Source organism: Balearica regulorum, chromosome 1, assembly GCF_011004875.1.
Source record: "Balearica regulorum gibbericeps isolate bBalReg1 chromosome 1, bBalReg1.pri, whole genome shotgun sequence".
Taxonomy (NCBI): Eukaryota; Metazoa; Chordata; class Aves; order Gruiformes; family Gruidae; genus Balearica; species Balearica regulorum.
In genome coordinates this window covers 126,936,913-126,964,682 of record NC_046184.1, presented here as the reverse complement: position 1 = coordinate 126,964,682, position 27,770 = coordinate 126,936,913, and the positions used below count along the sequence as shown (strand labels likewise).

Here is a 27,770-nt window from a genome sequence, read left to right as displayed (position 1 = left end):
AGAAACTCCACATTTTCAGGAGCAGAAAGTACTATCATGTTAGATTTGTGTCATAGCTGTGGCCAGTGTGACAAGCTGGAATATTACAAGGATAGGCCATCAGTGAAAAGTGATATTTCATATCACAAATAACAAAATTGTTACACAAAAGACAGCCCATACTTTGTAATATCCATTTCTGTTCTCATCCTAATTAACTTAGATGTTGATGATACAGAATTCCAAGCATGGTTAATGCAAACTACTTTTTAATTACTTGAAACCATCTATGATTGACAACATTTTAATCTATCAATTAAAAAAAAACCCAACACCAAAAACCAAAGCCCCAACACTTCTGCTAAAATGTCTACAGCTGTTTAATATAGATTTCTTATAGTGCCATGAATACTTTTCACTTTCTGTATTTGAAATCTTCTCTGCATCCTTCTAATTCTATTTCCTTCTAATGAAATAAACATCAACTACATTTATTTTTTCTGCAAAAAATGAAATAAAATAAAATGAAACATGATTTTCTAGCAAATTATTAACAAAGTAATCTAATTGTTTTGTTATTGAATGCTTTTATTACTTGTAAAATCTTGGAATTTGGCTTGAGAAGATATATATATAAAATAAATAAAATCATTGTGTTTTGTGTTAGTGTTATGAAGGTGAATAAAAATAGATAGCATCTCAATTGAATAAATTCATTGTTACAGGCTTGAACAGAAATCATAATAGGGATAGAATACTGCCACAGCTTGGCTAGATAATACAGTTGCAGATAATAGACATTTTTATCCATCTTAGAAAAGCTGCGGAAGAGTCATTGAGCATCTTCAAGGTCAAACGTAAACTTGACATCGTATCGCTTATATTGCAATGTCAGAAAATGATACATCATGGCTATAAATTTATTAGTGTGAATAAAACCTTATACAGTATTTGCATTTTGAAAGCAACAGGGAAACATTAACTCTTCAATCCTCAAAGTACCCTAGGAAGACTGTTAGATACAATACAGTAGAACAGATCATGGAAATGAAAAAAGGAGAAAATGAAATTCACAGTTATAGAAAAAGCCTATATAAATATGGAATTAGATTAAACATTTTCCAAGTTTCTTATGTATATGTAGTCCATAAGGACATGCAAAAAAATTTTTGACAGATCAAAACAGCAAAAGAAGAAACTGAATGGCTATATCAATTCCAAATGCTTTGGGATCTGCTATTACTGAAATCAACTTCACAGTCTTTTACATGTAAAAGTACAGACATTAGTGAAGACCATAAAATTAAATTTAAAATTGACTGATGATTCAGCTGAAGATCTCTGTTTCATTAGACGGAGCCATTGCCATTTCCTACCTTTCCTAATGTCTTGGGCAGACAGCCTTTTTTAAAGAGAGGTAGTTAGGAAGTTCATCCAATAAGGGTCATGAGACAGCCCAGAAGATATACTAGAAGTAGTATCTTCCCCACTAATTTAAAAGACACAGCTATTTTCTTAATTCTGCCTTAGTTTCAACAATAGGGTAGGGCTAGTCTTATGGTATTCCAGATCTGTTTTACTCCGTTTAACTTTTCCAATGTCCTAGACAATGGGTGCCTCCCATTGTTCTGATGCCTTAGGTAAAATTAACACCAACACATAAATACCTTGGTTATCCTGCCCTGGGATTTTACTTTACAATAACTTTTGATATCTAACACCACACTACTGACAAGTCCTTATTTTCCACCATCCAGCTCCAATCCATGCTTGTCCAGAACACTAATTACATACATAAAAACAATTTGTTGCCCTAACACAGTTTATTTCAAGATAAATTTTGAAGCTAATTCAAAAGTGGAAAATCCAAAGTTTATGGAAAATGTAGCAAGGAGATTCACCTCATATCTGACTTCAGATGTCTACACCACAGATCTCTGTATCTGAGATAGATAGATAGATATCTAAACTCTATAGCCAACAGAACTAAATAGATACTTCTAGGGCACAATGTGTCTCATATTAATGTGGATATTTAGAATACATCAGATTAATTTTGTTGCAGATGCACCTATTACTTTTCACTAGCTATAAATGGAGTTCAGCATGACCCCTTGTCTACAGTGTAGACATGTAAAATTAAGTAAGATGAATCTTATCTTAGGTATCTACATTAAAAAGAATGAAAATACTTCTTTGCCTTCCATGCAGAATGGCTTTCCTCATTATAATTTTTTTCAAGTTTCCTGATATAAAAATGTTAGATTTATGTAATTTTGGTTCAGAGCATTTTAGTGATAGGGTTATGTTTTACTCTAATAATTGTGTTCTTTTAATTTCAATCACAACCTTTTTTCCTGAATATTATATTCCCCAAATATAATTAAACTTGCTTGTGTAAGACTTACATGAAATTTTTAGCTTCTAGACATGTTGCACACCAGTATGGTGTCTTAGAATTTCCAAAAAAATCTACCAGGTGTAAAAGTTAGTGGAGTTAATACCTTAAAAAAATTACTGAATGCCACAGTAATTTAGAAATTCACTTTCATATGTGCTTTGCAGTACACCTCAAAAGTCTAATTCAAAGAAAAATTACTATCTTCAATAGACTAGCAGACCTAGAGTAATTACAAGTACCACAAAGTTTTATGTTGTTTTAATGAGTGGATCTGTGCATACACAGTGCAAAAAGGATAGATCTTTTATAATTTATGTTGTAATAAAATTACGTAGAAAAATAAATTTAAAGTAAATAAAAATATGAAATAACACACAGCAATTCAAATACTAAATGAAAGAAATCTGACCTATATCAAATATCATATATATATATCATGAAATGGCAATTGATGGCATCCACCAAAATAACAATTTTATTAATGAATCCTTTCAACAAAAACCCTATAAAGTCAGAAGTTAGTAGTCATCTTCTAACTGTTCAAAACTATAGAACAGAGAAAAAAAGTTTCAACAAAGCAAAAAAACAGTGGAAAAGACAAAACCAGATTCATTTGGGAGAACTGAAGAAATTTTACACCTTCCCCAACAGCATCTCTTAGGAAAAGCTGATGCAGACATCCCTTTTATGCAATGTAGTCACAATTTATTAACTCTGCCCCAGTTAGATAAGAACTAGCTCCACACTACCAAAACTACCAAGCATTCATTTTGATCACATTACCTATATTATGTGTTGGGTTTGTGTGGCAAGGTTTTGGTAGTGGGGGGGGCTTCTGTGAGAAGCTGCTAGAAGCTTCCCCTGTGTCTGACAGAGCCAATGCCAGCCGGCTCCAAGACAGACCCGCCGCTGGCCAAGGCCAAGCCCATCAGCGCCTCTGTGATAACATATTTAAGAAAGAGAAAAACAGTTAGAGAGCGCTTTTGCAGCCAGAGACAGGAGTGAGAAGATGTAAGAACATCTGCAGACACCAAGGTCAGTGCAGAAGGAGGGGCAGGAGGTGCTTCAGGCGCCGGAGCAAGATCCCCCTGCAGCCCGTGGTGAAGACCATGGTGAGGCAGGCTGTCCCCCTGCAGCCCATGGAGGGAGGATGAGGGGGTGTAGAGATTCCACCTGCAGCCCATGGAGGACCCCACGCCGGAGCAGGTGGAGGCACCTGAAGGAGGCTGTGACCCCATGGGAAGCCCACGCTGGAGCAAGCTCCTGGCAGGACCTGTGGATCCGTGGAGAGAGGAGCCCACGCCAGAGCAGGTTTGCTGGCAGGACTTGTGACCCCGTGGGGGACCCACGCTGGAGCAGTTCGTGAAGGACTGTCTCCCGTGAGAGGGACCCCACGCTGGAGCAGCGGAACGATGAGAGGAGTCCTCCCCCTGAGGATGAAGAAGCGGCAGAAACACCGTGTGATGAACTGACCATAACCCCCATTCCCCGTCCCCCTGTGCCGCTGAGGGGGGAGGAGGTTGAAGCCGGCAGTGAAGTTGAGCCCGGGAAGATGGCAGGGGTGGGGGGAGGTGTTTTAAGAGTTGATTTTGTTTCTTATTCCTCTACTCTGTTTTGCTTAGTAATAAATAAGATGAATTCCCTCTCTAAGTTCGGTCTGTTTTGCCCATGACGATAATTAGTGAGTGATCTCTCCCTGTCCTTATCTCAACCCACAAGCTTCTCATTGCACCTTTTCTCCCCTGTCTAGTGAATGAGGGGAGTGACAGAGTGGCTCTGGTGGGCACCTGGCCCCCAGCCAGGGTCAACCCACCACAATTAACTACTTATTTTAAAAATCATAACAGAATTTAAACTTCAGCATTTTCATATTTTCATTATATGCATTCATTATATGATGAATGCACTGCACAGTAACTAGCACTTTGCTCTATCATTTAGTACCTTTTTAGAAGGAAAACTGTGAATAATCTAAAGTCCATGTCAAGTATGTATCATGTATAGCCAAGATTCTTTCTTTAGTGTAAATACAAAAATCTCACTGCCCTGAGCATGAAGCATAAGAATAAATCTCTCTGACCTTAGTCCATACAATTAGCAGATCTATTTAACATTTGAAACATGCAGAAGGTTTCAACCAGTAAATATTACAGAATTCTAACCTGGAGTGAAGTAGCTGTTTAAACTTTATTATGTGTTAAAAAATGTATCTCTCAAATGAATTTTTTTTCTCCTTTTTTTTTTTTTTTTTTTCCTTCCTCGTTAGGGCACCTCAGATTAGAGAAATATATCCATGATTATAGAACCAAAATGTTTCTTCCAGAACAACAACAACAACAAAAGAAAGGTCTTTCTGTCCTCAAGTTTGATTTAGATGAAACACTCACTAGACCTGATCCAGACCAGATTACTAGGAGGCCTATTCTTCTCAAAACTAAGTATTATAAAAAGGATAATAATGTATACAATAAGTCAGGTTTCAGTGTCAGTTGCTGCTGCAGACTAGGGAAACAAATGCTATAAGAGAGCATTTAGTATTGGAATTCGAAAAGAAAAAGGCAAATTTTAAATACTTGCAGGCTGCTTTGCTTCTTGCGTGCCCCTTGCTTAAGCATGTTAATGTCTTTATAGCATAGTCTTGAAGACTGTGCTTTGATCATCTATTCCACCTACAGTAAAGACCTCCTGCAGAAAACTTATGAATCACTCATTTAAAATGGATAGCTCCCACCAACCAGAAATAATAAAATGCATTTGCAGACTTCCTACTTAGAGTCTATGAGAAAAAAAAAAAAGAAAATCCAGCTGCAGCCATTCATGCTGAAGCTGGATTTAACAGCATAGATCTACATGAACTAGGGATATCTGAGGAGTCAGAGCTCAATTAATTGCACCTAACAATTAGACTGAATGTACTACTTAATTTCGCAAAGCGTTTCTCATTTAATGTCATAGGACTGTTATGCAGGAAAACTATGGAAGGGTCTTTCTGATCTTTGAATATGAAAAGAGCAATTTCCAACTGACAGGATTAATCTAAGAAAGAAGAATTCCTGGACACAAACTCACTTGTAATCCAATTTCTGCCTTGTCATTCAAATTGTTATATTCCACATGTCTTCTGTAGGTAGTGCTAACTGAAGGATGCAGTTTTGCATGTAACAGGAAAATCTCTCCCTCTCTGGGATTAGGTTGACCATGACCATGAACTATTACCAAAAAAAAAAAAAAAAGGGAAAACCAAAACAAAACCTTTTATATGATAACATTACTCTTACAGAGGATTGATACTGAAAAAAATGTAATAATTGTCTCTGTACTACCAAGTCCCTGAACAAACTTTGAAAAAAATTGTATTTTCATTAGAAAAGCAGGAAAGTGTACAAATGGACCTTTGTTGTTCTGCCTGAGTATATTAGGCTGAGAAGTAAAAATAAAATCTAAATTTATCACTAAGGTTTTATATACACACACAATTGTTGAAAACTACTTAGACTATGTTGCTTTTTGCAACCATAAAAATTGTTGGACAGTAGGAAGCTAACACTTACATTGCCTGTGTCATGGTCACAATCTTTTTTTTTTTTTTTTTTTTATTTTTTTTATCTCTAAATAGATATCTAATGATAATTATTGTCCGCAGGTAATAAGGGAATTCTTTTATTTTTTTTCTTAAGGTAAATAATTTACTATTTCCATCTCTGTAGACATACCCTAGGAGTCTGTAAAACCAGATGATAACAACAACCAAGGCTGGGAAAAAGATAAAAAGGAAAAAGAAAAACCATAATAATCCATCTGTCAAGCTTTAGAATTGACAGAGGATGATAGAATGGAAATAACTGAAGACAAGTTTCTGATATAAGTATCACTGGCAAAGTCCTGCGTTGCTTAGCTCTGATTATTTGAAACTAAAATAAAAGAGATACAGGCTGACTCAATTATTATTTTCTTTATAGGTAGCTGCTATGATTATTGCAAAAGAGTTCCTCAAACTTTTGCAAAGAACCCTAATGGTATCTCTCCCAAAAACCCACGACTTATTTTCTTCAAAGCATCAGGTAACTTCCTTGTTCCAAGACTGCAAAGTAGCAGTCATGGTAGAAATAAATCTTTTCTATGAGAACATAGAAAGATAGGATGAAAAGGCAAATCTGACAATTGACTTACTCTAATGTTCTCTTCCAAAGACGTGTGTTTTCTTACTACATGTCACTAGCACACAGCAAAATCATCTGTTTGCCTTTCCATTGAATCTCACTTTCATGAAGCGCTAAGGTTTAAAATTACTTTTATTATGCCTCAAAATAGCCTCAGCATTCCTGTTCCACTAGCAAACCATTTTCAAAGAGATAAACAATAAATCTAACCTCCACAGATAAGGTCCCCTATTTTTGTTTGAAAAAAAATCTGAGTTCTGCATTTTATCTTATGAGATTTTCTTCATAGGCCATGTGTTTCTTAAATTAAAAGAAACTACATTTGCTCTACTGACCATACTACTAATTTATGGAAGTACATGGATGAGTTGCAAAAAGAGATGACAGTTCATGTTTTACTTTTGGTGCCTTGCTTGACACCATTTAAATACTTTCATGCCCATGTACAACACAGGACCAAGTATCTCAAAACTCTGGTTATCCTGTGAAGGATAGATTGTGGACACCAGTTTCTTAGACAAATTTCTGCTAAATATAAATGGTATGTCTTCACCACTCATTTATGAGTGGATATCCAGAGATCTTATAAAAGAAGACCTAGGCAGAAGGGAAAAATAAAATAAGTGTTAAGAGCCCCTATACACTGCCTGTACACACAATCACATTCACTCAGAACTCTACTGTAACCATCTTCTGGAAGAATGAAGTAGAATGCATGGCAACCAGCAAACAAAGGTGGAAACAATTAGCCATGCTGACACATTGCAGCAACTGGAAATGACAGCCCAATAGTTTTGGTAGCTTTTGCATTTGGCAAGAGATTTTTCCACCTATAAAATCTCAATTAAACTAACATTCATGTCAACTTCAACGGCTTTGTGCTCTGCTATGGAATATATGTAATTTAAAATAAAAATTGTCTCTCCTAGAATTTCCCAGTTGTGGGAGATTTTACTTGTCTCCTTCTTGATCTAGACTAAAAGTTCCAGGGATGCTACTATTTTGGTACAAGTAAAAAATGTGCATACTTAGGCTCTCCCTCAAAGACACCTTGTCCTAACTTTCCGAAATCAATTAGACATTTGTGTGCATGTTGAAACACACAAAAGTTCTAGGAAAAAGTCAAACGTTTGAACTTAGCATATTGTTATACTTTAAGAAACTATTTCCACATCATCATCATCTTTCTAAACTAATAATTACTTTAGCCTTCATTTCTCGCCTCCTCTACCACATTTTCTGCATAGTTTGGTTTCACTTGATTTTGAGTCATATAGGAGTATGTCTCATATACATATCGTGTGTATCTTCCACAGCTTTTGCTTCCAATATACCCTTGTAAACTTTCTTCAAAGAATGATTTATGCAAGGTATAAAAAGTGCTACATTCACATGTGAAAATTATACTACAATATTGTTCTCCCAGGAGCCATAAACAGATCAGAGTCCAGTTTGTGCTATGAAAAAAGAAATATGAACCTCACTGGGACTTTTAATCACAATAATCCAGCCCTGAATTGAAGATCCATTTTGTATCAAATCCCACTGGACTAACAAAAATCTGCTTGTTTATAGAAGTTAATTTAAAACTTTTAGCAGAAAAAAAAGAGTACTGAAAGTGTTGCCAGCTTCCAATCAAACTTGGTCTTATTCCAACCAAAAGCCAATGTGCATTGTTGTGCTGTGTTTTCAAATAAATCGTTCAAAACCATAGTTACAATTAAATATTTTTTTTCTGAGTTCCGAGATTGTTAGGAAATATCCTTACATAGCTGGGAATAATTTTATTCTGCACAGTCTTCTGTGGATGTTGAGAAAAGTGTAAATTAAATTCTCAAGTAGTCTTACTTTTCCATCAATGGCTTTAGCCTCAGATCTGCACTGGTAAGTTCACTTAATTGCAAGAGAAAAGCACTGAAGCCACTAGAAACTTAATTCTTCAGCACTGATTTTATATCATCCAAAAAATAATCTGACAAAATGCCATTCACAATGTCATTCCATTTAACAAAGAGAGGCTGTTGAAATTTTTCAAATGAAAAAAAAAAAAAATTGAGATTACATAAAACACAGTAAACTTCTAACCTCTATATGATTTTTAGCCTTTTGGGTAAGGCTTGAATAAAAAAGTTCTTGAGCTAGGTAATAGTTAAATTAGGACTTTTGTTGACTATAGACAACAGGATAATCAGCTAGGAGGCAGTGCTATAGATTTCTAGAATATCCTCAAATATTTTTTTTTATTATGACAATTGAACATTTTTTATATACTTGATAGAGTATGGCAGATCATTTCTGACTCACACTAGGATTGCATATGCTGGAGTGACAGCCAGAGTGGATTGGAAATATAGAACGGAGGGGAAGAGTTTGTCTTAAGACAGATATTGGTCACTGTTCTCAATTACTTTAATGTTAATGATAATGTAATAGGAATGATTTTATTTTAAATCATGTTACAGCTGAAGAGGTGCTTTGGAAATAATTCCATGCACAAAGGGAATGTTCCCCATCTCTGTTAGGACCACATACTAACATATAGTACTTTATGCTGAAATATGCATGTTAATTACTATTTACTAAACCTAATTGGTACTTTTCCTGATCTGTCATTGTTCAAAAACTGAGAAGTTAGATGCATACCTTCAGATGTGTGGAAATCACTGGTCCATGCTCTCATGTCAGACAATTGAGATCTCAAGTTTTCACTGCTGTAGTCACAGCTGTGCAAGACTGAATTTGTTTGAATGCACAGGGCATCACTTGCCCTGGCTTTTCTTTGTTGCCAGAAACTTAAAACCTGTATCATACAAGTCAATGCCAAGCAAAGGACTTTAATTTCAATTTCTAATATTGTGATTTTTTTTCCTGTTTTGCTACTTCTTAGACTCCCTTTAAATTCTTTCTTATATAAAACACTTAAAAATTTTTTTTCAACTTTATTATCTGAGAAAACTTACCAGAAGTCAAAGGGTAAAAGAGTAGGAAAATCTTAGCAATCTTAAAAATATCTTAAAAACTACAGATACATAAAGCCAAAGTTCTTAAGAATGATATACTACTGTACAAATAAAATCCAACAATCAATCTAATAATGTCACAACAATAGATTCAAGAGGGATTAAGTTAACTGTAGTAAAGTAAGAATAGTCAAAAGTAAGAATAGTCAAAATTTGAAGTTTCATACTTACACTTATATATTTTAGTGCTTTGAGGTCAGGGTTTTTTTTACTTTTAGAAATTATTTTAGCAATTTTGTGGCAGAATTTTGGAAATAATTACTTCATCTGCTGTTATATTACTTCATCACTTGCTTAATGTGCCTAATTATTATGAAGCTATTATTGTATGACAGTCTAGTAATATTAAAAATCATTACCTCCCCTGTTTATATAGTTTCTATATTTGTACTGTCTTCATGAGATCAAGCATAGCTAACATGATTAATTTCTGCCATCATGATAAACTGTCTCTGAGGTCAAGGGTCTTCAACAGAAGATTTTAAATCAATGTTATATAATAGCTGCTGATATTAACTTAAAAATAATTATATATTACTTCATAGAATCACAGAATCATAGAATAGTTTGGGTTGGCAGGGACCTTAAAGGTCATCTTGTTCAAACCCCCCCTACCATGGGCAGGGACACCTTCCACTAGATCTGATAGCATTATGAATAATGCAAAGATAATGTAAGCCCCTCAAATGAAATAAACCAGCTTAATTAGGATTCTAAAATTCTCTCTCTCAAAAAAAAAAAAAAAAAAAAAAAGCAATACCTATATCTATCGCAGAAACTATGCCAAAACAAAATGGTAAAACAGTCTACATATTAGCTATTGTGAACAATTCTATCAGGTTTACAATGTATAATAAAAGAGGATACAGCAAGTTCTTGTATTATGCTCACTTTAATGCAACTTAGTTAAAATGGAACTTAGGAAAACTTTAATGCTAAAGCAGAAACTAAAATTTCTAGACTTGCTACATTTTGATTGATGCTTTATTTTCTGCATTAGATATTACTCACAAGGACAGTTCAAAGACACAGCAAGACATTTTACCATATTCCAATCTTTAGAAAGAGAATTTAAGTTTATATTGTGAGTTTCTCTCTATAATATTATTTCATGCTTGTATATTGTTATTGTGTTTTTGGATGAGTATGAACAATTTCAGAACAGATGTAAGAAACAGGGATAGTACATGCACACATGTCTTTTACAAATATTCTGGTCATAAATGAACTTCAGAGAATGGGGCACATCCTACTGTATTATAATATAGTTTAAAAATATTTTTTTAATAGGATCATATTGAACATAACTTCACTTGCTGTCTTTCCATTAATTGTAAAATTTAACCTCAGCTTATATATTCATAGTAACTTCACTCAGTTTATCTTTTGCTTTTCTCCTGCTGCTGTGTGCTCAATGTAATCAGTCCCACTGCCACACAGCATATGCTTTTTTCAGAGATACCAATATCAGAGTCACATAGGCTAGGATAATTTTAAAAATTTGCAAAGAAACCAGTATTGTTGCAAATGATCCAACCACATAGGCAGGACAAAATATATCATAAGTTATAATGTCTATCTGTCAAAATACAAGATGTATGCATTATTTTAATTAGAGAGATTGGATTAAGAACAAAAGTTTTGTTCAAAGATTGTTCTGAAAATGCACTGAGAAGGTTACCCTAAGGGTTGTATCTGAAAACATCATGTCTTTAAAATGCATAAAGTTTGTTGAGAGCTGACTAGAAACTAGTCAACTGAAAAGAAACAAACATAAACCTAGTAAAAACATTCAATATTATCACTAGATTAGTTCTTTAATTTCCCAAGGTAAACAGGACTATGAATTCCACCAAACAATATCCATTGCTGTCAGTGCTGCCCTCCTGATTTTTAAATTCATCCCACTTATTCTTTTAGATTTATCAAATGAAAATATGACAAGGAGGCTATTTGCTCTTCAGAATAACTTATCTGGGGAAATGAGGGTACAACAATGTTCCTACCTTCCCCTTTTCACTGCAGCATGTTTACAACTTAATCTGTCCAGACTGGTGTTCCAGTATCAAAATGATGTTAGTATTTATTAAGTAATCCTAACTTTGGTGATTTTAAGTTCTTAATGTTCTTTTTTGTTTCTTACATTGACAGAAATTTTTTTTTAGGTAAATATTGCATTTATATTGACTGGTCTCCAAGGATTGCAGGAAAGCTGTTGGAGCCTGAGATAACTCAGGCCCCTCAGTAGAAGGACATTGATCTGCTGGAGTGTGTCCAGAGAAGGGCAACGAAGCTGGTGAAGGGTCTGGAGAACAGGTTTTATGTGGAGTGGCTGAGGGAACTGGGCTTGTTTAGCCTGGAGAACAAGAGGCTGAGGAGAGACCTTATTATGCTCTACAACTACCTGAAAGGAGGCTAGAGCGAGGTGGGTGTTGGTCTCTTCTCCCAAGTAAATAGCGATAGGATGAGAGGAAATGGCCTCAAGTTGCATCAGGGGAGGTTTAGATTGGATATTAGGAAAAATTTCTTCACTGAAAGAGTGGTCAATCATTGGAACGGGCTGCCTAGAGAGGTGGTGGAGTAATCATTCCTGGAGGTGTTCAAAAAATGTGTAGACACTGCACTTCGGGACATGGTTTAGCAGGCATGGTGGTGTTGGGTTGACTGTTGGACTTGATGATCTTAGAATCATTAAGGTTGGAAAAGACCTCTATGATTCTAACTCAAAATCTGTATACAATCTATTCTTATTTTAAACTGTAGTTAGGGGAGAAAGAAAAGGGCTGGGGGAAGTAAATCAGCCCTGAATGCAGAATAAAGCTCTTACAGAATTTGAAGATTAGGAGATAGATGAATAATGCAGAGGACCCATCACTGGAGGAGAAATATAGAACAGTTAGTAACCAAAGAGCAAATGAAGCAGCGCATGCATCAGTACAATTGAAAGTACAGTCTACCTCTAGGAATAAAGAATGCAAACCTTGCTCATAGCCTTGAGGACTCTTATAATGGAAAACAACAATTCTGAAAAAGACCTGAGTAAGAGAGTAGTGGACAGAGAAAAGTGGTAAAGAATCAGTTATGCCTGTAGTTTTCATTGTGACACAGACAAAGGAGTTAACAAAATCCTTTGAAGGCATATAAAGAAATGAGGAGGTTACGCTTCCTCTGTGTTTTGCTCAAATACAGCTGTCATTGAAATTCTGCACCTATAGTACAAGACAGACGTTGGAAAAGATGGACAAAGTCAGGAAAGTCAAGCCACCTGCCAAATCATTCAGTTTAGTCATACACTAAACAGTATTGAAAAATCTCTTAATTTCTTTATGAATTTAATTAAACAGTGACTGTGAATATGTGAAAAAGAAACATGGAAAGTTTTAATTCTAATGTTTCCTGTAACTTTCAAAAATGAACTGGAATTCTACCACAGAAAATCATGGTGACCTAGACGTAGTGCCAGCAGCATTTAAAATATAAACAAAGTACAGATATGCTTTAACCTCCATTAGCTTTCAGTTTAATGACAAATATTTATTTATTAATATGAAATATTAAACATATTTCATGGAACTGCTTCTTTCATAAATCTTGAAGATTCTGGAGAAACAAAAAATATACAATAAATGTACTCCTTTTTGTATTATTCACTTTTATACTAAAATGATTATCAGGATGATACATTTTTTCTTCTAACTTTCTTAAAGCTTCCAATAGACCACAATAAAATCCCTTTTTTATTAGTCTCGTCCATCATAAAAGAAACTACAGTAGGAATTTTAACAGATCCACAGAGTTTTGACATTAAAAAACCCTCAATAACACAACAAGCTCTTGGCTATACCCTAAACTCTACCTCTGTTTGATATCTGCTGATCAATAATTTAGGATTTTCAAACTGTCATAGTTGCTATGCTCCAAAAGCATGATTTCCTCTAGCAAAAAACCATCAAGTCACCAGAATTAACTATTGGATTGCTTTTCTGTTATTATTTTAAAAACACATTGTGTACTGTTTGGGTTATTAAATTTCTTTCCTTTTTAAAGCAAGCAAACACATGAAAACAAAGATGATAAGTTTATCAGTCTAATTTCATTGACTTCAAATTTTGGCAAAGTCATCGTATTATTCAAACTTACAAAATCATTCCTGTTGTCATCTGGCAGAGCATTCAGACACAGAAGCACTCTCACATAGCTTCCTTGCTTACGGCAGGGTTGGAGAAGGGTTTTGAGAATCATCAGTCTTGTGTAACAGGAGCCATTGCTGAAGGCATTACAGTTACAGAAAGAGGTAATGAAATAGGGTAGTGAGAGTAAATTTAGAAAGTACCAGAGCAGCCTTTATTTGAGACACCTAAGGGTTGCAGCAATATCACAAGGTACCTTCCCAGGTGCATGAGTTGCTCTGCGTCTCTAAATCCTGTAACGCTCAGTAGTAATGTAGGGGCTAACAAAAGACAAGGTGCTGCCAGTCACCACAAATGAGAACGGTGATTCTCTCTAAAATTTCTCTCTCAAAACCAGTATATAAATAATACATTCTATGGGTTCAATATTCTAGAGTACTCGCTTTAATTGAGGTATATAGTTTTGACAATGTTCTAAAATCATCAAGATAAATCACAAAATCATTAAAACTAATCACAATCAGTATTTTCAGTCTAATCCTAAACTCTCTGTTCTGTATTTATCACAAATGCAATGTTTGCAACCAGTATGATTGCTCTGAGCTCTTGAGAGAAAGCCCAGCTAAACCTAAGGCTCCACTGCACCAGACAATGTGCAATTACAGCCAAACACTCCTTGTCCTGAAGCCTTTATAATCTAATAGAAAACACAACAGTACTTTGTGTTATCAGAACAGTTCCTGAAATCTACTCTACTCTTATACAAGAGCTACCAAACACTCATTCAGAACAGATTTTAATGTATGCTAAGAATTCTGGTAGGTTACTTAAAGACAAAAAGATTTTGACTAGTGTAGCTGAATTTAGAAATAATATTGTTCTCTGGCAAGTTAGGTCCACTAAATCAGATTGCTTTGTTTTTTTTTTTCTTTCCTTTCTTTTTAAATTTTACTCCAAAAAGGATTTTGGCTTTGAAGACCGAAGCAGAAGTCTCGCCTGCTGTTTTCAGTCTCAGACATGTTTATAACAAAATACCCTAGTTGCACGTTTTCATAAAGGCTTCAATTTACTAAAATACCAGTATTAAAACCATCACATTAACACTTAATAGCAAACCCTCCTATTAAACCTAATGATTTACATACAATGTACAGAACAGTTCTTTTCCATTTCAGCTATAAAAAATGACTGATAAAGGAAAAATATCTTGTGCAAACTATTTCAGATAGGTGTCATGCTTATTGCAAAAATACAGAAAGAAAAATTTGTAATCAGAATTTTTAGCTTATCTTACAGTCTCCAGAAATAAACTGTAATCTAATGGCTCCACAAAGGCTGAAAAAATGGAACAATATTTGGTTTTCGTTTGAGACATCTGTAAGGACTGAACCACAGGACACAGAATGAGCTTCATAATGAGAGATACATAGCCAGATATTTTAGCAAAAAAGCGGTAGCTGACATTAATATGTTCTTAAATTCTAGCCACTAAGAGGGAACAGAGAATCACCTTGTCTTGCTATTGAAGGCAACAGAACATATTTATCCACTGCCAAAAAATCGTGAAAAATAAATAAATAAAACTAATCACATAACTTCTATTAAAAAGTCAGTATCTATTTCCAGCTTTCAGTAGAAATAAACTTGTATGAACTGTTTCACATAACACAGGTGAATCATAGTTCCCGTTTCCACCACACTAATGGGAAATTAACATGAAGAGCCCTCTGCTCATCTTAGGACCCTTCAATTCAGAGACATTCTTATTAGTCCTGATTTCAGCAAGGATAGAGTTAATTTTCTTCCTAGCAGCTGGTGTAGTGCTGTGGTTTGGATTTAGGATGACAATAATGTTGATAACACACTGATGGTTTTAGTTGTTGCCAAGCAGTCAAGGACTTTTCAGCTTCTCACATTGCCCTGCCAATGAGAAGGGGGGGGGGGGGACGGACCCAAGAAGCTGGGAGGGGACACAGCCAGGGCAGCTGACCCAAAATGACCAAAAGGATATTCCATACCATATGACATCATGTTCCATATATAACTGGGGGCTGAGCCGGGTGGTGAAGTAGCTCGAGAACTAGCTGAGCATTGGCTTTGGGTGGTGAGAAATTGTATATTATCTTCCTTTTCTGTCCTATTAAACTGTCTTTATCTCAACCCATCAGTTTTACCTTTTTTTTATTTTCAATTCTCTCCCCCACCCCATTGGAGTGGGGGGGGAGTGAGTGAACTTTCAGCTTCGTGGTTGTTTTAGCTGCCAGCTGGGTTAAACCATGACTTTATCACATAACCCAATAGTTTTCTGAATATTTTAACTTCATTTCTAATACCACCCCAAAGCAGAACCTTGCCCAGTTTCAGTACATCTCCTCTATACATGTTCCTTTATGCTACATTTCCATAAAATGACAAATAAGAATTAATTTTGTCCACTTTTGAGGGGATATGGTGAGACACTTCATGATATTATGAAATTGGCAGATATTTACCATTCTAATATAGTCGTTGTGTATTGGAAAAATTGCTCAAATTATCTTCTCTTTCATTTCTTCTTTTGCTTCTTCTAGCATTTTTTGACAGAAGTGTCCTGTATAGATTAACATACTGTAAGGGTTTGCTGCCTTCATTAAAAAAACAAAATAAAACTCAAGAAACCATTCTGAAATTAGCAAAATTCTGAGATACGTACATCTCAAATTTAAATAATCAGATGATGAGTACAACAGTCTATTATATTCTTGTTCCAATCAATGCATAAACTGGAATTTGCCACACTCCACAATTCATTACACATCCTTAATCATTCAATAAAAATTGAAGCTTTTAAACAGTCTGAGTATGTGTGGCAAAGGAGTATATTTATTTCTCCTTTTAATCAGAATCAAGGCAGAATTATTGTTTGAATTTAGAAGATATTCAGCAAATGCAAAATACTTAGACCTACAAAATAAAAATATTTTTTTCTATAGTATTCTTAGTTCGATTGTGAAAAGTCAAACAGATTAAAAAATTGAGTAGTTTTTATAGGTCTTTTTCATCCATTGCAAGCTTAGATTTTGAGAGAGAAGCTGCAGCATATTTGTATTGTGTTCATTTTTTAGAAGAGTAACTAGGTAATATAATATTTGCTGCCTGTAGAAGTATAACAGAAAAAAAGGACTGAGATCGAACAGTGTCTGCTATAAAAATCTAATGTTGTTCTGAAATTTTGCCATAAGCTTTACTGAAATAATATGAGTTCTTTTCTCTAGTTTTAGAAAGAAAATTAATTGTATACACCACTGAGAGCCAGCATGATGCGAGTAACAAAAGTAAGAACAAAGTTCTTCAGGGAGCTCTAAATGGGACAAAAGAAAGAAGTAGCCTCTATCTACAACGTTTTCTGGCACGTAATTGTTGGTAATAAAGTATTCAATAACTCTAACAAAACAGGTCAAATACTTTTGAAGAAACTACTTTTTGGAAAATAATTAATCCAGTTTTCAGTCTGATTTTTTTATGTTCACATGATTGAGCTCTCTGATTATCTGTTGGTCTGTTTTCTACTCTAACCTTCCCCCCTAGTTTTAAATATTCTGACTAATTTTAAACAAATATGACAGAAGATTAGAATTATAATGACATTTTATAATCTATTTTTTAAAAAGTCAAACAGATAAAGAAAACTAGATACTATTGATTACTAACAGGGGAACAAGTGTAGTGTGTAGACCTTAGTAAACAGCTGAGAATTCACACAAAACCCAAACACCTTACAAAGTCCCCCTGCAGTGGAAAATATTTCAACTGGAACTTACAGATAAATACAAAACACAAAACCCTAGGAATTCTAGCTTCAATAGTTCTGGTGTTCACAGAACACACTGGAAATACAATTCATTTACATATATTTTATTCTTTTCTACTACATGCAGTGAATCATTCAGTGAATTTTATCTTTGTACTGTCGCAAAATGTCAAGTCCAATTATGAAAATATATTTATTTCAGCATGAATACCTCATTTTCTAATACATTCTGGCTAGCATCAGTGCTGGTTCAATCCTTTAATATTGAAAAACTGATGAAATATGCATGCAAGGGAGGAAGGAGCACACCTGAAGTAAAATCATTCTTAAACATTTTCAGATTCTTAGGTTTTCATGACTGCTCATCTTTTCTTTAAAAAAACCCCAAACAACTAAATAACATTTACCAATAAAATATTAATTCAATTTTTTTCTGGAGAAGTTAACACATCCAATACTGTCACAGTTCACTTTCAAATATTCTGGGTAGCTCAGAAAGGTCAGGTGACCTTCATCCTAGAAGTGCCTATTTCTCTTTGTCTACGAAGGATCAGGATTACAAACTCAAATACAGATGTCTACTCTGGACCTGTTTTGGCAAGATGGATCTCACAGGCAAATATTAAGTAGGAAAGAAGTATGTTGGAGGTTTGCTGTGAGACAGAAATAAATAGTTTTTTAAACAACTCAAGTATGTTACCACTATTTCCACACCTGCTACATTCTGTTTCTCTCTATAACACTTTGGAGAAATAAATGAACTGACAAATTTATCTGAAATAAACAATAAATAGTAGTCTAGTCAAAAACTCCATTCTTCAATATCCACCCATCACTAGTCAAGCTCATACCCAACTCCCTTGACTCCCCTCCTTGTTAACAAACACACACCTTCACAAAGGTGCCTATAAAGATTCTCAGTAAAAAGGTGTTGGACAAAAGAGTTCCTAAGTGCAAAAGACAGTTCATCACAACCTGGCAAAAACAGAGTTCCAAAATTAGGATAAGTAAATTTAGCTAAAGTATTTTTTAGACAGTTTAAGGGTAGATGCTGATCCTTTGCTGTCTACTCTGTCTTGCTAAGCTGGTGAAGAGGGTTTTGCTGGGAGAGGGGAACCTCAATCCATCCCACTCCTGCCAGTTTGATGCCGGTGCCAGCAATAGATGCCCAGAGTCAGGAGAAGGATCACAGGTCAGCAGGAGAGCACCTGAAGTGCACCACAAAGGAATTCCAGCCACCCCAGCCAGTCAGTCAGCTTCATCAGGGGCCAACTGAAATGCCTGTATGCAAACGCACATAGTGTGAGAAATAGACAAGAGGAGTTAGAGACATGCACACACCTGCAGGGCTCTGATCTTACTGGCATCACAGAGATGTGGTGGGATGGCTCCTATGAGTGCTGGAATGGAAGGATACAAGCTCTTTAGGAAGGACAGGCAGGGGAGATGAGTAGGGGGTGTCTCCCTCTTTGTCAGTGACCAGCTGGAGTGTATGGAGCTCCACCTGGGGCTGGATGAGGAGCCGGCTGAGAGCTCATGGGGCAGGATTAAAGGGAGGGCAAGGACAGGTGATGTTATAGTGGGGATCTGCTACAGGCCACCTGACCAGGAATAGTTCACTTTTTAAAGCAACATAACATTAACCTGCTGGCTTGTCCAGTGTGCTTACTATATGGCTTTACTGTATGGCTTTAGTCTAAAGTAGGGGTCTTAGTGAAAAACTGTATGTAATGGATAGAGTTTGCAAAATCTAGTGGGATGAAAGGTTCTAAATAAGATTAATAAAGCTATCCATGAAAAGGGCCACAGCAAAACCTATTTGTACTAATTTATATAACTAATATGTATAGAAAGTTACTCCCCAAGAGTTTTACCTTTCCCCGATTGTTTTATGTAAGCATTTTTAATGGCTAATCATTCACATCAGAAGACCTAGAAAGATTCCCAGGCTGACCAGTCATTAAGTGACATAATTCAAGTCTCATAAATTTGTACTAACAGATCTTATCTTCACATCTGTGCATCAGCACCCACAGATTTAATCATATGACACAGTGATCTCTGATGCAATATGAAATGCACTTTTGAAAGACTTATGAAAGCAAATCAGATAAATGTTTTGTTAGGCAAAAGAACCAATATCATCCTCCTTCAAAGTAGTCATTCATTTAGTCACTCATTTCCCAAAACTTCCAAGGCATAGTCAGATTAACTACTCTATTTATACCATGACAAAAGCATGAATAATTTTGCTCAATCTGAAGTGTATTGTCTGTACATGTCACTGATTATAAATGTCTAGATTAGCCTTAAAAGTAAAACAAATTCATTAGCATGAAAAGGTTGCATCCCTCATTTCCTTTATTTTTTATACACGCAAAAAAAATGCTGCCGAAATGAATGTAAATCTCAGACTCTTTCCCAGATCCCCATTCACTAGTACTTTATAACCACTTGAAGTGGTGAAGATGAATCTCCAAATAGTGAAGCAGTTGCAGTCAAGTACCAGGAAGTTTGATCCAATCCAAGAACATTATTTTCTCCAAAACAGAGAAAGAAGAAATGTTTATTCATTCTTACCATGTAAAAAATTACATCACTATGCATCTACATGTGCTAATAGTTATTTTAAAAAGTTTCATAATGAAAAGTTTGAAAAATGCATCCTAATTAATTACTTATAAGATTTAATTTGGATATCTGAATAAACAATGTCAAGATTTACAATGAAATCTAAATATAAGCTATGAATTGTCATCCACTGGTGCAAGAGTTAGCAGAACCACAGAAGCAACTTTAAATTTATTATTTCTCATAGCCTTCAGGCATTTTAATGTCCTAATACCAATAGGAACAAATTAATTAAAAACTTCTAATAGATTACAGTAAATTAGGAATGAAGAATGATATAGAACTGTGTGCAGTAGAGAAGAATTAAATAACTGATATAATTATGAAATGACATGACATGACATGAAAATGTTTTCACTACAAATTCAGGATAAAGTATTTTGATATTTTATCACTTCCAGTAGTAGTAGCAACAATGGTGATGAATCTTGTAACAGTAAAAAAAAGATTTTAGGAATTTTATATATTCAGAAATGTATTACAAAGATTACAGTATTTAATATTTTGCTTGGCATAAGAAAGAAGCAGTAACTATTTTACTACTGATTGTGATGTCCTCCCCTTATTAACTGAGAGTGAAGTCTTTCCATTGGTATAGCACTTCAGCAAAGGAAGGCTCATGAATTTGTTTTTAAGATGACCTTAAACCAGAAAAAGAAGTGTTTTGCTCAGTTAGGGCCAAGGGTTCTGATGCAGACCTCACATATATATTTGAAATATTTCTACTGAGACCTTAGAAATTATGGACAAAACCCTGAATTCCATATATCACTGAGTCTAGATTTTCTTTCTTAGGTGCAGTAGGATGCTGCACTCATAGATTTTAGATAAGAAGGTGATATTCAGTAAAAACACATTGATCCAAATGGAACAAAATTGAACCTTTTGAATCCAAATGGAATCCAAACTAGCAGAAGAATAATCAAAGATTGTTGATGTAACCTTTATCACTCAGCAAAGCAGGAAATAAACCTAAAATACAAAATCTAAAATATGAAAGCCACAATTATTATATTTTTTATATATATATATATATATTTTTACAAGTTTTACATTTGGGGGAAAACAAAGTAAACTATCCACCCTGTATTTACCACTGTATTTATGTGATACGAGAATGTGTGGTCTCAAGCACTGAAACATTTGTTTTCTTCCATATACTGCGATTCCATTTGTGCTGTATTCCAGAAAGAACTGTTTAAATTTAGTGGTTATTAAATCATCAATATCCATATAATCCAATTGAGATATAAAAGAGAGAAATTACTAGCATGACTATGACTTTCAGCACTGAAGCCTTGATTCTCTATATCTTTTTGCTTTAAACATCTACAAGACAAAAAAGTGAAGTTCTTGACATTATAGTGCAGTAGAAAGAAGGTCTAGAGAAGGCATGTGTCATTCACAAGCCTTTTGCAGGCTTGGATTAAGTACTTTAAAATTTAAAAATTTTACTGATTATTTAAGGTCATCTGTGACCTTAGAAAATACACATAATATCCTTGATATTTATGCCCATAAATGAAAATAAATACTTGAGAAACTAGTAATTATATAATATAAATATTTTTAAACAATGAAATTAAAGAAAATAAAGTTGAGCCCTTGCCTGTTTAGCGAGAAGTACCCATCACTGACCAGTCACAAAAGATGAACATCATGAACACAAAGAAACTGTTTCAAAATTCAGACCTAGAACCTGATTATTTTACTACTAAAAAACCCACACCACCTAAAATAATAAAGTTAAACTTGCAACTCCAAAGTGGATACTAAATATAGACTACTGAGCAATTCTTAATATCAGTGTAAAGAACAAATATTCTGGTTGTTCTATATCTTTTAAATAAGAACATTAATTTTAAATTCTCAGGTAATGATTCAGGAACGTAACTTGACAGTCTAGTTCTGAAACTGTTGCAGAATTCCTCTTTTCGGAGCTGTCTTTTTAACACATCTATTGCACACGAGCACTTCCCACAGCCACACACCACCCCCCTACCCCCTCCAATACTAATTCTTGTTTGCTTCTTTGCTGCACATTAATCTGGCATTAATTTCTGGTACAACCTGTACTTTTTTTATTTTTTTCAATTTGAAATGGAATGTTGATTGGGACTGCAAGGCAGACTGCAAGAAATAACAAATTTTAGATAGATGATTGCAAATGATATTCTAACATTAAGTCCTGGTTAGACTCAACCATAAAATACAGCACCCAAGCTATCTTCATGATAGTATGGATGGTATTTCAGTTTGGACAATAGTGTGCTATTTTGAGAATTCATGTCCCAGAAAGAGGAATAGGCATAGGCAATAAGAGTTAAATTTTCTAGGTCTTATATGAAAGTAGATTAGAAAACTGTAGCTTTAGTTTACCAAATGAGATCCAATACAGAAAATGACTGCAGCCTATAAGAACAGACAGGGATAAACATCAGGGAGCAGATAAAACTGAACTACATCTCAGTCTTGGCACAAAAATAAATAAACTAAGTGCAAATGCAGGAAGCTGAAGAAGTTAAAGTCACCAGCATTAAGGAGTGAAGACACAGAAAAACCTTTCAGTCAAAATAATGAGAGCAAAAAAAAAAAGTCTTTAACTACTTTCAAGACAGAGTTCAATATGTTTCAAAGGGATTATATGATGTGCTATCTGTAAAACATCCTTTTAAATCCAGTGTCTCCTAATCATAAAAGAAGTCAATTACAATTTCTTAAAAACTGACGTATGATATTTCTTTTCGACACCACAAGTTCTACTCTCAGAAAGTCTTAGTAAAAAATTCACAATAAGAGTATTTAAGTATTCATGACCTGAAATGAAACGATTCTATTATTGGGTTTTGTTCACATCATATATAATGCATAAATGTTGTTTAATATCATGCCACTGTGCAGCAAAAAGGAACGCACCTCCCCTCCCCAAATACAACTAAAAGAATGTAATTACCTCTTAATGTATATTAACATAATCACCTAATCATACTGTTGACTGTTTCATTTTTACATTAACATTTGACTCTATGTATTTACTGAATGTTAATGAACACATTAATCTTTACTTTTCCAAAGTAGTCCTACCTAGAAATAGTATTACACTTCTGAATGTTTTGTATAATTTTTTTCTAAACCAGTTCCTTGTTGAATACAAGACTATCCACTTGCTTGTGAAAGCATTTTTAAACAAATCCTGTTAATTCTGATGCAATGGTTCACTAAGCAGCATGATCTCATTAATAAAACAAGTTGCTAATCTAGTAAATCAAAACGCTCAGCTGTTTTAACTGTTTACCTAATGGAAATTCTAATGACCTCTTCTGTCACCCTCACAGAAGCCTAACACTTTTCAAACAAGACCCAGCAAAATAAAGACAGAAGCAGTGAAGAGAATGGGAACAATGCAACTTCAGACTAAACATTCTTTTACAAATAAATGTTAACTAACATTGGGTCAACATTCTTGAGGTTAGTTGGAATATTTTCACACTATGTGAATTTTCATTAGAAAGGTAGCTTTGTCTGTTGTACCGAACAAAATTAAATGTTTGAGAGACAAATTCATGAGTTCCTGGGATTTCTAACACAAGGGAAAAAGAAAAAAAAAGAAAAAAAAAAAAGCCAAAAAAAAAAAAAAGCTTGATGGACTGCAAAAAGAAAATCTTGGTAGAAATCCGTTCTGCAAACATATGTTCAAAATGTTCTCATATATTCCATAAGAAAATAACAAATTGATAACAGATGAGAAGGAGGCTAGGTCAAAGAGAAAAATGTAAAACAGAAGCCGTCTTGTCATACGTTGAAATCTAAGCTTTTGCATAAAAAAGTATGATCTCAGGGTCTTTCAGTGTGATGTTCAATTCAGTATGAACTTCTTTCTCAATGATGACAAGAAAATAATGTTTCTAATCTGTTGGGACTGTGAAATGTGCTACATACCCAGTGCATTTATAACATCCATGATACATTTTTCCTTGGGCTGGGCACTCTCAAAAATCAACCTCTTCTCAGAGAGCAAATATCATTTTAGAAAGGGGTTAGAAAAAAGGAGACAAACACTTTTTCCATGGATCCATTTTTTTCTAAGTGCTCATTTGAACCTGCTCAAGGATACCAGAATAGTGCCGAGAAGGGTGATGTAGCAGAGGCAAAGCAAAGAAGAAAGTGTAAAGCTTTGTGACACTGTATTACTATTCGTCACATAGATGATACTTATGCCTTTCTTTAGTATTTTATGTTTTTCAAAGAAATGCTTAAAACTGTGGGACAGAGAAAGGAAGATGAAATCTCAGTGGAAATACACGAGCTCTACTACCTCTTACACACACAATAAAGAGCATCTTTAATTCCTTGATGACATTCTGTTTTGTAAGCCAGTTCTTAAACTTCTTCACTGTTCAGAGCATTGATACTCATTTGCAGAAAAATGTTTACCTGCTATTTTTACTACTTCAGCTTAATGTATTACTTAAGTTATATCTCTTTTTTTTATACTTGCACCACATGATTTTGTTTCCTTTTCAGTTCAGCAGTTTTACAGTCAAGAAATATCAGCCTAAATCTTAAAAAGGTGACTTTAAATATCAAAATTCAAAAGATATGATTTTTTTTAACTGTAGGCCAAAAAGTAGATTAGTGTTGCATTCAAAACAAAACTGTGCTTTTAATATTAGACAGACCTACCTTCTTTCAACCTAAAATCCACTAATTCAATCCAGTAATTCAAATGTAAAAATGCCAATTAGTTTAACAGAATTTTCTCTTAAGCACAGGTAGTAATTTATAAAATGAATCCAGAGTTTAGTCAAGCCATTTTATTCAGCTGAACCTATCAACTTGCAAAACATCAGTTTAGAATTAATTCTTCCTACCCATTACTATTTCAATCATACAAGAGGGAAATGAAATAAACTACCAAGAAACTAGAGTTATTATTTTCCTTATGATGCTCAAAAAGCTTGCAAGATGAAAAGCATACAAATTGGAACTGGACATCTAGGAATTAAGTGGCTATTCTGTCACACTGCATTGCACAAAAAGCATCCTCAAGGTTCTTTGATTAAAACATAAAACAGGCAAAATAAGCAATACTTGCAAGACATAGTTCATGGAATATCTCTTGTAGAGCTCAATGGTTAATCACATTTCTTTCACAAGATTTTAAAATTAAGTCTGATACTTCTCCTGGTCAGAAGTATCAAATGGAAATTAATGAGCACATTAAATAAAGACCGAACTAATATGTAACAATGGAAGTACCACAATATACCATGTTATCCTCTATTTTGCTTCTTTTAAAAATGTATTTTAAAACAAACCAGTGAATATTCTTTGTTAAAAAGGACAACAGAAATATCTGACCAAAATTGCCACTGGCCACTCAAGACTAGAAATCCTCCTTAAATGAGCTGCAAAACTATACAGAGCACTAAGACCTGCAAACTTCTAATCACTGCAGAAAAACAGGAAATGGGATAATCAAATCATACCTGGAGAAATTGGTTGGTTTTCGCATGACCCACGTCTCCAGCCTCTATCTGTGCTCTTGAGAGCTTCTCTTCAGTTTCAGTTAGCCAATGATTAAAGGTCTTCATGTCACAATGAAAAAGCCGCCACTTTTCCAAAGATTTGTCAAACCGTCTGCAAGTACAAAAGGAGATCAAATAACTATCTATTGATACTTAATTTATTGATTACAGAAATTAAAAAAAAAGAAAAAAGGAAAAAGAAAAAAGAAAAAAGAAAAAAGAAAAAAGGAAAAAGGAAAATAATCATGTTGGATATCCCAGGTTAAATTTGGTGCAATGTTGATGGCATCATGTAGTAGCATTTCTAACAGTTATATCAAACGGAGTATGGTAGTACTTCTGAACAGCGAAAATATCATTAAGCATATGTGTCAAAAAATCAGTGTCGCACCAATTTTTTTTAATCCTTTTCAATGTTTCAAATGAATTCCATGGTCCAAGCATGTTTTCAATTTACAGCTTTATTAACCCACACTAACCCAGATCATAGGTACAATACTCACAGGCCCCAATGTAACTGGGTACACCCCTCTGTCAGTATACTAAGATCCTAGCATGAAGAAACCACCGGTGCTGATAAAAGGCTCCTAATGCACCATAGTAACTTGCTGTAGCTACCAACACTGCACTCAGTCACTGCTGGCTAACATACTGGCTGTATGTTGTGACTACACAATGATTTTTAGATCCTTTTTCAAAGGGAAAATAGCTTAAAAGATCTGTGATGCATCTGACCTACCATATCATAAGACACAAGATGAAAAATCAGTAGACAGATTCTTAAATCCTTACTTCCCAGCTTTAGTCCAATGATCCTACTATGACTAAAGGATTTTTTTTCTTATGTAGAAATATGAATATTAATACTATATGTAATACACATGCAAAAGACTAATTTTTTAATGGAAACTGCTGTGGTGAGACACTACCCCAAAGGATCTCAGGCATATACTACAATGTGGCTCCAGTTTTACTGAGAGAAACTCATTGTGTCTGCCTCTCCATTGGATACAAATGTCCTTTCATTATTATTGCAAAGCAAATGCAACTATCTTCAAAGGAATTTCTACTTGTATTCTGTAAAGGGATTCTTTATTAAATACTTTTTCCTATATATGTTTCACTTTGAGTATTTGATAAATATAGTTATGCAAAAATAAAAATACCTGAAATAAAAAGATGATTTAAAGAAAATTAAAATATTAAAAAATAGAGTTTTGTACAATAAGCAAGCATGAAATATATTACTACCATATCTGCAAGTCTACACTCCACTGCATAAAAGGCTGCAAGTACTTCTGGCACTTTGGGAAGATCTAATATGGTTTTGTCCAGCGTGACTGATTGATGTTCTGGTTCAAGATCTGTTTGCCTTAGCAACTGTCAGGTACCAGAGAAATTAAATGATGACAGAATTTGAGGGGTTTTTTGGAGGTGGCCTGTGTCTTAAGGAATTCAGTTATCCTATGCTTTGGATTGCTGTTGAAACGTGATCAATATTCAGAGATTAGCTAGAATGTTTTGTTAGCAGATCGTCATTAAACACGCTACTGTTGTTTAGTTTAATCCCTCTTTGAGGGATTATAATAGGTTTTAGGGTGTATTAAAGGATAAAAACAAAGATGCTCAATTATTTTTCTAGAAAGTAGTCTGGTTCTGTATGGACAAGCTATACAATTGTTTGAATGTTAAAAAGTTTAATTCACCAAATAAAATCAGGTTATTATCAGGGAATACAGATAATCTCTTCCATTTTACTGATGATTTTTCATTTTTTAGAAGAAAATATAAGTTTTTCTTCTCTTCTATTGGCTATATATTTCCACCTTGATTTTCACATTTTAAAATCTTTTAATACCATACAGTATGAATAGCACTATATCCATTCATAACCATCTACAGAAGGATATATACTTTCCCCTAGACCTCCTTCTCTGGTAGGCAAAGATGATTTATTTTGCTGAACACACCCATACAGAGATGCAGTTTTCTTACTTCTAACATACTATATATGGTAATCACTTTTGATGAATAATATGCAAAATCGAGTTGGACGAGCAAGCAGTGAAACAGAGAGTACGCACTTACTCTGTTACCTTAATTATAAGACAGGGAAAATACAAGGCACAGA

General features: G+C 34.5%; 1 protein-coding gene across 6 annotated transcripts in view; it reads right to left on the bottom strand.

The window, feature by feature from the left end:
- The window catches only part of DMD (dystrophin), a 1,320,554-nt gene that overhangs the window by 582,540 nt on the left and 710,244 nt on the right, over positions 1-27,770 (bottom strand). For all 6 annotated transcript variants that reach the window (XM_075774516.1, XM_075774534.1, XM_075774546.1 and 3 more), the window contains one exon: positions 25,601-25,751. In XM_075774516.1, coding sequence (XP_075630631.1) covers positions 25,601-25,751 — 151 coding nt within the window. The remainder of the gene's footprint in view (positions 1-25,600; positions 25,752-27,770) is intronic.